Source organism: Psammomys obesus, unplaced genomic scaffold (assembly GCF_907164565.1).
Source record: "Psammomys obesus unplaced genomic scaffold, mPsaObe1.curated_primary_1811, whole genome shotgun sequence".
Taxonomy (NCBI): domain Eukaryota; kingdom Metazoa; phylum Chordata; class Mammalia; order Rodentia; family Muridae; genus Psammomys; species Psammomys obesus.
The window spans coordinates 1,260,113-1,273,655 of NW_026594143.1; the positions used below are offsets into that span (position 1 = coordinate 1,260,113).

General features: G+C 36.5%; 1 protein-coding gene across 6 annotated transcripts in view; it reads right to left on the reverse strand.

Moving 5' to 3' along the window:
• Positions 1 to 270: 270 nt before the first annotated feature.
• Positions 271 to 13,543, reverse strand: part of Wnk3 (WNK lysine deficient protein kinase 3) — a 134,577-nt gene continuing 121,304 nt past the window's right edge. For 5 of the 6 annotated variants that reach the window (XM_055617935.1, XM_055617936.1, XM_055617934.1 and 2 more), the window contains 3 exons: positions 9,851 to 10,053; positions 7,245 to 7,280; positions 271 to 5,682 (listed from right to left, as the gene is read on the reverse strand). In XM_055617935.1, the coding sequence (XP_055473910.1) occupies positions 5,350 to 5,682; positions 7,245 to 7,280; positions 9,851 to 10,053 (572 nt within the window). In that variant the 3' untranslated portion in view covers positions 271 to 5,349. The remainder of the gene's footprint in view (positions 5,683 to 7,244; positions 7,281 to 9,850; positions 10,054 to 13,543) is intronic. The other variant, XM_055617937.1, reaches the window with a different exon arrangement.

Here is a 13,543-nt window from a genome sequence, read left to right on the forward strand (position 1 = left end):
CTTATGTTAGGACAATTACCTCACAGTTTAAACCCTAGCTAACACAACAGTAGGTTACAACTCTGGCTCATGTGCAAATGTGGAGAAAGGGGACCCACTGGAAATGTGTTAGAATTGCATGTAAATTAACAGGTAACACATGGCTGAGGTAGGTGCCTACCATCCCAAAGCTAGTACAAACTTGAAGACTTGGTTTCTTAAATCTTCTCAACTGTATATATTTGATTAAAAAAAAAAAAAACATTTAAGCCAGATGCAGTATGACTGAATTTTAATAAGGTGACATACTCATTTAACATAGCCTTTATTTTTGTTTCAAAACAAAAATTCCAGAAAACAAAATCTTTAACAACAGTTGGGTAGTAATTAAAATAAAAATCACAGTTTCGAATCAAAACCAGACAACTGCTGAAAGGTAGATCACTTAGCTTACAAAAAAAAAAAAAAAAAAAAAAAAAGGAAAAAAAAAAGATCATGTTAAAAGGGGTTAAATTAAGTTTAATAGCATCCTAATATAATGCTACATTCCCAAATTAAGAAAGGAGAGTTCACATATATAACTAAATGTTAAGTATTGAGAATTGGCTGAAATTCTACATACTTCATGGTAAATTATGCATGAAAGTTTAATTGCATAAACTTCCTGAGTGGCTCCCATGCTGCGCTAGGTCTACATGCTTAATATTCGTATTAGACAAATTATAGCTTTAGGTGATTGAGCATGACAGACCTTCAACTGCACTTTCTGATCAGTCATTATATCCACTATCTCTGCTGAGGGGTCTAGACTACAAATCTCAACCTTAAATCTTAAATTAGAGTGGAAAGAAATACAATGTAAAAAAGCTAGAAGGCCAACAAATATGCATTTCAAAGCATTGTTCCTTCAGAGCTCAGTCTTTCCCTTGCCTTCTTGCCTGATTTTTAACTTTTAAACAGTTTGTGTTGTTTTACTTCAAAGAAAACCTTCCAGAATCGGAGCTGTTGATCTGGACACTCTTTCAACCATTTCAGTGGAAAATAACTTTAACCTGGTTACTACTTTGGGCCCATTCACATATTAGTTGGTCAAGGTCCCTGATCAATGTTTAAATTTATCCTACACACACACACACACGAAATTATTTCCAGGGTGGTCTGAAAGTATGGCTCTGTACAAATTGCATACCAATTTTACTTAAAAGAAAATTTTAGTATGTTTGAGTATTTTCATTTTATAATCTGGATTAGATTTAAAAATTTTAACCCTAGAATTATGTTTAGCAAATCAAAAGCCTTTTCTATATACACATACCTTTCTCTTATATCTTCTAAATAAAGGGACAAACTACAGGTTTGAAAAAAATCTATTCTAGAAAATGGCTTGCATACCATCTCAGAAGGCTCAGGTTTTTGTTTTTGTCTTTTTTAAATCAAACAGAATGTGAGGTAACTGAATCACAAGTGGATGGCAAATATACCTCAGGAATATACTTATAAATGATGACTGAAATATAATATTTACTAATATTAAAAATGTAGTGTTATACAGTAAACATGTGAAACAAGGAATATCCAGTTACAAACATTTGCTGAGTTTTTTTAAAGGGGGAAAGGGAATTTTTAATGATTAGAAAGTACAGCAAAGAGAAGTCAACTCCATAAACTGCAGAGATTAGATAAGCAATTTTCTAAACCGTTATTTACCAACTATGATTCAAATGAAATGCATTCTGCCATTTTAAGATAACAAACATACAAGGCAGTATGTTAATATTTTGGAGATGGGTCACTGTCATAAAAGGTCAAGTATTTCACTGTGGTAGTTAAAGCAATTTCAACCCATAGCCCTTTAGGCACTGAGATGAGAAAGCATCACCAGTACATGTGAAGTTGCAGGTACTGAGATTGTCTCACTTCAGTACATTTGAATCATTTGTTTATTCGAAAAATGAATTTCCACCACTAAGTCTTATATTGCCACCAATTTGATGTCTCTCTTTGCTTTTCATCCCCATATCCCCTAACTTTATTCCACATAGGTGCATAGCACTCATCACTTAAACACAGATTGGTGGCAGAATGATGGTTCCTGTCAACTCACATGCATGGTGAGTGCTAGGACAAAAAAGGCAAGCCAGATTGAGAATCTAAAACATAAAGAATCAAGGCAAAAAAGCAAATTTCACAGGCAACATTTACTTGTGCACCTAAAACAGTACTGAAAAATGAGGTAGATAAACAAAAGTAACTGGACTGCAATTAAATCTGGGGTTTTTAGATGATAACATTGCATTGTACCGTAGAAAACACTCTACACTCAACCCACAAATCACAGCGAAAGTGCCTTTTAAATGTTCACAGTTAATTTTCCTTGTCAAACTATTAGAACTTACACTTGATATAAGCAAGGAAGAGATGAAAAACTGCAGGGATATTTGTTAAACTATAGCAAACTGCTTTAGATTCAAGACTGCTCCAGGTATATGAAGGGTTATCTGCACTGAATACAGCAGTACTGGTTTCACAGTCTTAAGATGTTATACTTAACTTCACAGATACAACAGCAGTACTTCATGGTGAAGTGCTCACGGTACCACACATGAAGACACAACGCTGCTCATCAGCTATGCACTTGGAGAGGTAAACAGAGTGGCTGGACCTTTAGACTATCTCCCAAGGAAACTTGATAAATGGTGGTTAAGTGCAACCTTTATGTTGACTACAAGAAAGAAAATGAAAAGGATAGGTTTTCATGCTTTCTAGAAATGAACAGAAGGCCCATTATATGCACTAGGCTCTTTGTCAAAGGAAATGGGAACTTCTGAGTGTTATCTGGAATTTATTATTTATGGGGGAGGAAAAGTACTTCAGGCAAAAATGGAAACAACATTATTCTAAGACTTAGCAAAATTATGAAATAATACAAAATCCCCATTCTAGAAAACTAACCAATATTTACAATCAAAGTGACTGTAATCTGAATCAAATCAAAAAGTAATGAGGAAAAGTAAAGAAAACCCCACAGCAAAGCAAATAACATTGTTTTCTTCATTTCTGCACACTCTTCTTTTTCTGTACACTTTAACTTCTACACATTACATATACATAATGTATATGTAACATATATGTTAACCCAGATACTGCAGTCAGCATGGAGACAGCAGTACACTATTCCCATCTTCAAACTGTAGAAGATGACTTTTCTTTCCAGCAAAACCTGAAAAGATTCTAAATATTACAAGGCACTGCAAACATCTGCAGGCAAACAAGAATGATGAATTATATGTAAAACTGAGATGTTTAACGAAACACAGGACATACTATGTAGAGCAGCCATTAGTAAATGGGATTGTACATGTCATCTGTGGGGCTTTTTTCACAGTGGGGCATACTGTTTAAAATGATTGTGATTAGAGATGATCCAATCTTTAAAACCTGTAGTGTTTTATGTTATAGGTTAGTTAGCCCAATATAATTACACAAAAATCAACTGATAATGAAACAAGGACAGTTTTAAAGAACTATGGATTTTAGGAGCATTGTTTTTTGTACTTGTGGAAAACAAGTACACTACATTAATATCCTAAAAATCACTTCAACCTGTGAAGCAATACCATAGAAGGAATTTGAGGAATCTGTGCATAAGCTCTGGACTAATCCAAAACAGGATGTTTTAGGAAAAGAAACTGTGGCTCTTACCAATAGCAATCCACAGACTACCCTCAGTAACAGTGACAAAAATGTGATGATGGGTGTGATCTTTAGGTTAGCACTAAAAGACAATTTTAAAAAAGGGTACTGAATGTCACAAAGTACACTGTATGAATAAAAGAAGCACACCCATTAAGTTTTTCTCACTTCCCGGCAAGCCCACAGGGGTAAGTTTTTAGAGGAATATGGAGGAAAACCTGTTAACAAAAACAAAGATCACAAGTTGGAATGGTTACCAAGAGAATTCCTAAATAGGAAAACATGTATTAGAAATGACTTTCAAAGATTCAGTGAATGGTAAGTCATTTGAACACGTATAGGGAGGATTTGATATACACCATGTAAAAAGTCTATTTTGGGTTTTCACAGACTGAATAGTAAGTAGGCGATCTTTAAGATTACTAAAGTGAACCTTCCTAAAAACCAAAGGTGTACATTTTGACACTGCCTCCCTTCCTCCTAAAACTGGATAAAACCCAGTAAAGTGCAACTTGACAGTGAAGTCTCTCAAATTCTCAAGAGGCTGACAAATGATCTAAAATGCTCTAAGACTACAGCTACTAGTAAGAAATTAGAACAACCCCCAAATTGTCATCAAAACAGGTTAAAGGCAATTTAAATAATATGATTCTAGGGTGTACTATTTCACTGCATCTAAGAGATGTACCGTACATCTCTTAGAACCCTGTAAAGCCAGTGTTTTATGTAAAAGTCTCAAAAGCTACAAACCCTAGTGTGTCAAGTACATTTCACTTTAGAAGAATGGATTAACAAAAGTGTTAACCTGAATCTCCTTGGTTAGGATTATAAGGATTACCCCCAAATGAGATTCACATTAGCTGCAATGTCTAGCAAAAGAATGCAAGCCAAACCAGTGCCTTTCAAATGCTTAAAACCAATGGAGTGTGCACATGAGAAAAGATGGCTGCTTTGGGTTATTACTGGAACCCAGAAGCAGCTCTGGTAGCTGTAGGTTCAAGGAACTGTTACAGTTCTGCTTTCTTTTCCCTCCGCCTCACTCAAAACAAGCCCTCACTCCTACTGCTGTGATGACGGGAAGAAAATCACATTAAAACACTCATGTTCTGTACTGCTTGGAAAAGTATACTAAATTTATCCATCAAAACATTTCCTGCAGCCAGTTACTGCCTTCTGTGAAAAGTAAACCTAAGATAGATGTGACGAATTCCACAAGATTGGCTATTGGAGGCTCTTACACCATCCACATTTGGGAAGAACCAATCTATATATTTTGTACACATTTTAAAGAAAAGTACCATACAACTGCTGGCAGCAGCATAAAAAAGAGGGCGGGATGGGGTGAGAGCGTCTCAGCAACACACGGACGGTGTCCTTTCTGGAAGTGGTAACACTCAAGCTGAGATCATTAAAGCATTCTGAACAGTATTTTTTTTTAAATCAAGTATCAAAGAGGATAGGATTTGAAGTGAAAAAAAAACATTTTTGTGTGCACATTACTACAGAATGATGAGCTGTATCAGATATCACATTGGAACAACAACAACAACAACAACAACAACAAAAACAGTTCAAAGTAGACACAAATGAGAGAAAATATGGCAGAACTCAAGAAGAAAGTTTAGTATCACAGGTGTTCTGAAAGTTCCCTCCCCTTACATCAGCATTTGCTTGGATTCATTTAGGACCTGGAGGGTTGGAAGCTGGATTCTGCCCTGATGGACCTGGAAATGCCTGCAAATTCATCCCGGGCTGGAAGAGTCCCCCAGGTTGGGTAGGAACCACTACAGGCTGCTGTGTTGTTCCCGAAATTCCTACCCATTGTACTGGATACCCTGCGGCCCCTATAGCATTATACTGACAAACATGGGGCATTCCGTATGATGATAATGGCCCTGGAAATGAAGGCAGTGGGAGTCCTTGTGGCAAGGAGGTTGGGACAGCTCCATGAATTGGGGGGAGAGAAGAGATCCAGGTTGATGTGTTGTAGCCCATAGTAGATGGAGTACTCTAACAAAAACACAAACAAACAAAAAAACAAAAGGTCAGTTCATTTGGCATATTGCTTTATCAGTCTCTACTGCTATTCTTCTTGGCTCACTACTTCTTCTATTATAGTGAGTGGAGTATCTTTCTGTGAGTTATTCATTGGTAACATCCTTGACTTCAGCTCATTTCCCTAACTGTCCTGCCTTTTAGTATAAGCCATTTTCAGATGAGGAAACAGAAACTAAAATTGGTAAGTAACCTGATAGCACCAAGCGAGGCAGGGACTTCAAAACTGTTCCAAATAACTCCAAGAGACATATTAATTCCCCGTTCACATGTTAGTCCCTACTTGACTCGCGTTAACACTATTATTTTGCTTTTACTTCATTATTACAGCTGTAGATGTGCTTTCACCTATAGGCATAGATGGAAATAGACCAGCTTACTTACACGATCCTCTGGACACAGAGGAACATAATTAGTGCAACAAGGGGACCTAACATATAGGAAATGCTCCATAAACATCTCCTTCCTGTCCTCTTCTCACTGTCTTTAAGTCCGACACTTCTGTTATTTTCTTTTGCTTCTGTGGGTACTTTGCCTGCATGTGTATATGGGCAGCATGTGCATGCCGAACCAAGGGAGGCCAGAGACAGTGCTAGATCCTCTGGGACTGGAGTTACAGACAGAAGTAAGTCACAATGTAAGTGTTGGGAACTAAATCCAAGTCTTCTGAAAGAGCAGCTAATACTCTTAGCCACTGAATCATTTCTTTAGCCCTTCTGTTGTATTCTTACCTATCTACTTTCATTCTTGTGTATGTACAGGCAAAAGGCCCACTTTGGGTATGGTTCCTCAGGTGCTATACAACTTTTTGTTTGTTTTTTTGAGGCAGGGTCTGTCACTGGCCTGAAGCTCACTAAGTAGGTGAGGCTGGCTAGCTAGCAATCTTCAAGAATTCCCCTGTCTCTGAATCCCCAGTGCTGGTAGTTATGCATGTACTACACACACAGCATTTTCATATGGGAACTCAAGTCCTCATATTTTCAGGGTAAGTACTTTATTGATTAAGCTTAACTTCCCACCCTCCCATTCTTCTAAATTTAAACTGAAAACCACAAGACAGTTGTGTTTTGGGAAGTACTGAAAAGATATATTCCTGACTGCCTGGCTATTCTTAACAAATTATACTGTGACTAACAGATATATAGAAATTATAATACATTCATAATATACATGGAATAATGATTCCAATAGATGTAAATAATTCTCTTAAGAGCCTCAAATCCTTAGTTCAAGCTAAAACTAAATTTTCAATTATGCTTTTGTTATAAACTTTCAATAAGTTAGGATAAAAGTTTTAAGTTTTACTTGAAAATGAATGTCAATATATATTGACTTATAAAATATTTTTTATTTTACTTAAAGTTCAGCAATCTTTTCTTATCAGTATTTACTTTCTGCTAAGGTAAAATTAAATTTAATGCTTCTGGTTCAAATCAACAATATAGTATGAGCACATTTGAACAAAATTATTTCAATGCATCCATGTACACTTATAGAAAATGATCTGAGATCTTTACCTGAAGATGATGACAAACACTTCTTGGAGGTGGGATCTGAAAGTGATATTTTAAAATTTGTACTTTTTTCATTGGTTAAGTTAGGTAATAAGTATCATTGTTTTAAAAGCAATAGTATTTTTTTAAAGACTGAATTAAAGTTATAAGTCTACTCTTGAACATTCCTAAGCTATCTCTGATTCGAATGCTCAAACAGGCAATCTTCCCTTACTAAAACCCATTGTCTGCTCATGTGTACCATTTCAGTAGTCAGTATCCAGGAATAATACACAGACAGCAGCCACCACCAACCAAGTCATACAGTCATTCAATAACCAAATCTTATCTTATTTCTCTTAAATATCAACTAGAACTCCTGATTGGTTAGAAAACATTGACCCCAATCCCATCAAACTCTGTCTTCTTGTTTCAGTCAGTGCTCTTCTCAAAACAAATGAACAATGATTCAAGCATCATCCTATTAATTAATGGCTATCCATATTTTAAAAAATAAATACAGCATTCTATATCACTACCACATTTAAGACCCCATCGACTCATTAGATTTATTGTTCACCACTCCTTGCTCGTTTCACTTCAGGCAGATTGGTTTACTTTCAGTCCTTCATGTTTCTTTCGTCACATCAGGCTTTTACACATGCAATTTTTCCTGCCTAGGTAGGAACTAAGAACTAGTTAACTCCTACTCTTCCTGTAGATCTCAGTTCAATTATCACTTTATCAGAGAAGCTTTCCTTAACTACTCACAAACTAATGTGGACATTAGTTCTCTCCTACCACATGGATTCTTGAAAGTAAACTTGAGTAGACAGGTTTGGCTATAAGTGCTTTTCTTTATCCACTGGGCCATCTGGCTGGCCCTCACTGACAACTTTTTAGTAGATCAAATTTCCCTAAATGTATGATATTCCCCTTATACCTTTCTTGTAGTTCTTATTATAATTGTGATTTAATACTGATTGAATGGCTTTATTTGCTTTTACTGTGTCTAGCAGAGCACTTGGCATACAATAAAGGGCTTGATACACAAGTATGCAAACAAAAGTGTCTAAGTAGGGCTAAAGAACAGTGCCATGCCAAAACATTAATTGATTCTCTACACAAATATAAATCAACAAAATTTAAAATACAAAAATAGTTACTAAATATAAGTAACTCCTGTGATGGTCTAACTCTCTTGGTACTAATCTTTACAGTAACCCTGCAAGGATTATTCACATTTAAAACACAAGAACTCTGAGGCAAGGAGACATGAGGTCATACAACTAGTAAATGACTAGCTGAGACTGAGACCCAAATCTCTTAAAAGATCAAAAGATCTTTACCACTGTTTTTTCCCCCCCCAAGACAGGGTTCTCTGTGTAGCCTTGGCAGTCCCAGGCTTACTTTGTAGACCAAGCTAACCTCGAACTCACAGAAATCCACCTGCCTCTGCCTCCCCAAGGGCATGTGCCACCGTGCCCAGCTGATCTTTAGCATTTTTATTCAAACCTTTTACCTCACAATTTTCTATTCACAATTTTCTCCTTATCCTTCTTGTGAACACCCAACTTTGTAGTCAGGAGGAGAAGAGGGAGGAAAGGAGGGAGGGAGGGAGAGATTGGGGGAAGATGAGGGAGGGGCCACAGCCGGGATATAAAGTGTAATAAATAATTAATAAAAATTAATAAGTAATTAAATAAATAAAAATTTGAACACAAAAATTTATAAGGTAAAGTCTAAACTTCACCATCCAGCATATTGAGGGCTTTTCATATTTATATATTCATAAACATATGCCTAATATAAAATATAAATTATATTATTCTATACTTTCTGTTGGATAAATCTATCTTCTTCCCATTTCAAAGTACATTATGAACTTCCCACATAACCCTTAATCTTGTATACCCAAGTGTAAAACCTAGTATCTTTTCTATAAACTCAATAGACCTCATAACATTTCACCTTCCAAAGCCTTAAAATTCTTTTTTATGTTAAACAGAGATAGCTCAGATACCTTATTGGGTTTAAGAACATTGATGTGCTGCATAGGACATCTTTTCTTCAATACTTAGTTCTTCTTGTACCATCAGATTTACTCCCTCTCTAGATGAATTCTTTTTGAATATTTTATAATTTTAGAGAGAGAGAGAATAATATAAAACTAGAGCCAGCAAATTATGGCTTACCAATTCTTTTCATAAATCATGTTTGTTTGGTTTTTGAAGCACAGCAAACTGATTTGTTAAGGAAAAATAAAAAAGAACTACTATGAATGGGAGAGGCCTTTGATGGAGGAATATTCCATAAATCATGTGGTAATAGAACAGAACCATAACCATTTGCTTACATATTTTCTTAGACTGCTTTTGCATTATAATCAATTTGATTCATGGAACCCTGTGGCTTGGAAAGCCTAAATAAAATGTTTACTAATGGGTCCCTTCATAAAAATTTGGCAACTCATGGTCTAGAAGTTAATTTGCTCAAAGACATGATAAACCTAGATAAGGATCAAAGTCTCAATATCATTGTCATAACATTTTTGCACAGCAACTATAATCATAGGCCCATTTTTGGTTTTTAATTTTCATGAAGAGGCTAGATGATAATAAGCAACTTACTTCATATACCTTGTTCCAGTTTTCTGCCTCTAATTTCTGTTGGCTCTGTTTGAGTTGGTTTAAACTTGGCTTACTAGGAAAATTTCCTACTGCTTCTTTTGTCCAGTCATCCACAAGTTTGTGCAAATCATCTGTAAACATCCCCTTTTTACTGGCTGGAGATTGCTGGCACGACGCTGTATTATTCCCCTCACCCAGTTCCTCTACAAGAAAACAAAAGAAAACAAAACAGGAAAATCATGTAAAGGAATTTCAGCTGATAATTAGATAACTCTCCTATGTGTTTTTTTGCTTTTTAAAAAAAATTTAACATGTAATTGTGTGTGTGTGTGTGTGTGTTTGTGTGTGTACGTATGTATGTATGTATGTATGTCACAGGACAACCTGCAAAAGTAATTATCTCTTTCCACCATATAGGATCCCAGAAGTCAAACTCAGGTTATCAGGCTTGGAGGCAAGCTCCTTTGCCTACTAAGCCATTTCTCTAGCACAAGGTAACACTTCTTTGAATAACATATATGAGATAAGGGTAACTACAAATTATAGTTGACTTGAGAGTGCCAATTTAAAGCTGTTATGCTGGTGTAGTCACTAAATAACCTTTTAACAGTTAAAAGTTTCTTATAGCTTGGATATCAAATTAAAAGATTATCATAGATATAAACCATGTATGATAAACAGGCTCACCAAAATATTAGTATAACTTTTATCCTTTTATTAGTTTCTTTTAATAGATATTTGGAGAAGTTAAAAAATAGTCATGTGTACCTACAGAAGCCAGGAAATTAAAAGGGGGCTATTGGGAGTATGGGTGGAAGGAAAAAAAGAGGGTTATTGGAGAAAATGAGGAGGGGGTGAGAGAATAGGGTGAGAGGGTTGGAGGAGGGAATAACTACCTAAAGGATGTTTGAAAAAGCTACATGTAACTAGTATGCTACAAACTTCAGTATATACATATAAGAGTTTAAATGAAGTTATATCTATATAAGGGTCAATGCTTCCCTTAGAAGTCAGGCTACTAAATAAACAAGCCCAGTGCCAGGTGTGAGAGGTCTCAGAGACCCCTAAATCAACATAACCTATTGCCAGTGGGCTTGGTTGCCCAATAGAATGTGATGGTTATACCCTATTGCAGGAGACACCACACACTTTAGTTACAGGCCTTGGAGAAATCAAGCTGGTACTGACCCAGAAGCTTTTTCTTGTTGTCTACTTTTCATAGTACAGCAGGTTGCTAAGGGAAAAAAAAGTCATCAAGAGTTTTACCCAGCTGTGACCCCTGTAAGGTATAATGACTGTCCTGGCAAGTACAGTAGTGACATGAATGTTATGGGAGAAAGCAACCAGTTTCTACACAGATTTAAGGCCCTTTCCACAAGAGAGAACTTGTACCTGGTACTGTAAAGCTAGCCAGGAAACCTGGATGGGGAGCCAGAGGTTCTAGCAGTGAACCTACTACTATTATTTTGCTAAATGGATATAGTACTTAAACATTTTCATAATATACTGCTGTACCCATATATTAGTGCACCTCTCAGTCCTCAACAGGACATCTACATTACACATCTCTCCTGAAGACTCAGAACATTGCAGAAGGTAAATAAAGTTTCTAAGATCCAGAGGTTGGGGAAGACTGGGGCCAAATTGTCTTGGACATGACAGGATCATTGCATTTATGAACTCACATCTGGTTGTGGTTGACTGTACAATACCTGCAAAAGATCAAACTAATCGACATTTCAGAACAAGTCGGGGAAGGGCAGTATGGTGGTTTGAATAAAAATTGCCCCACAGGCTCATACATTTGAATGCTTAGTCATCAGGAAGTAGTACTACTTGATGATTAGGTATGGCCTTGTTAGAGTACGTATGACCTTATTGGAGAAGGTGTGTCACTGAGAGTAGGCTCTGAGGTTTCAAAAGCCCAACCCAGGCCTAGTGAGCTCACTCACTCTGCCTACTGCCCGTTGATCTGGATACAGAACTCTCAGTTAGTTCTCTAGCACCATGTCTGCCTGCATGCCGCCATGTTCTCTGCCATGATGATCATGGACTAATCCTCTGAAACTATACACAAGCCTCAGTCAAAATGTTTCTTTTCTAAGAGTTGCCATGGTCATGGTGTCCCTTCACAGCAACAGAACTTTGACTAAGACAGGCATTCAACCTTCCACCCCTACCTGAGGAACTATTGGCAACTGGTGGTTTCTAGGAAAGAGAGTTTTCTTTAGGGGTTTGGTTTTTGGTAGGTTGATAATGATCTTAGTGGATGACCTCATACAACATGGGTAGCAGTTATTGGATTCTTGGGTTATTTAAGCAAAAAATAAGTTGGGAAGGAAATGTGGTGGGATCTAAAAAGAGTTGGAAGAGTGGGGGAGAATATGACTGGAAAACATTATATACATTTAAGAAATTCTAAACAAATAAATAAAAACATTAAAAAATATCTACAGGGCTAGGAATGTGCTCTAGTAGAACACTGCTTGTGTAGCATGTATGGCCATGGGTTCAAGCCATGCAAGAGGAAGAGGAGCAAGAGTAGGAGGCAGCAACATCATAGAATGATAAAAATAGGAACAAACTTTTTAATATTTACTAACATTTCTGTTTATGACTAAAATTCAAGAAGAATCAGGCATTGTAGCAGATACTGCTACCATTAATACTGGGGAAACTGAGGCAGGAATATTCCAAGGTCAGAGGAAGCTAGCCTACATAGTGTGCTTTTTAAAAAAAAAAAACGGAGGCTGAAGCAGGTGAGGTGGTGCACTCCTATAATCCCAGCACTCAGGGAGGCAGAGGCAGGTGAATCTCTTTGAGTTCAAGGCCAGCTTAGTCTACAGAGCAAGTCTAGGACAGCAAAGGCTACACATAGAAACCCTGCCCACCCCCGCAAAAAAAACCAAAAAAACAAACAAACAAACAAAAAAAACCCCAAAAACTCAAAAAAAAAAAAAAAACCAAAACAAAATGGAGGCTAAAGAGATGGCTTAGTTGTTTAATAGCATTGGACCTGGGTTTTATTTGAAGCATCTACATGGTGACTCAGTATCTATCATTCCTATTTCAGGAGATCTTATGCCTTTTTCTGGCCTCCACATGTAGAGGCATGCATATGATACACAGACATACAGGCAGGCAAAACAGCCATAAACATAAAATAAAAATAAAAATTAAAAACAATGAAATAAAAGCAAACAAGCAAATACATGACAAGACAAAGAAATAGCACCAGAATGTTGAAAAACTACCAAGCAAGAAGACCGTACTTTCAAAAAGGAAGGGAACCCCTAGGTAACACTATGCTGCAAATTCCTTGAATGGGAGTAACTTTCTTTTTATAATGACAGAGAATATGCTTGCTATATATGTATGTGGAGATCACTTAGAAAAGTGAATACCAGTCTCCCGAAGGTGAATTTTAACTTATGAAGAAAAAAGATCCATCATATAGGAAGTGTGCATGTAGTAGAGTTAAAGATAATCAGTGTCTTTCTGGGGGAGCAAATAATCAGTTCTAAGAGTTCAAAAGCAGATAAAGTTGGCTCTATGCATGAAAGCAGAAATGAATAAAAAAATTTAAAAAAACATAAATGTGACTGGCATTTGAAAAGAGAAGAAAGAAAGAAAGAAAGAAAGAAAGAAAGAAAGAAAGAAAGAAAGAAAGAAAGAAAGAAAGAAAGAAAGAAA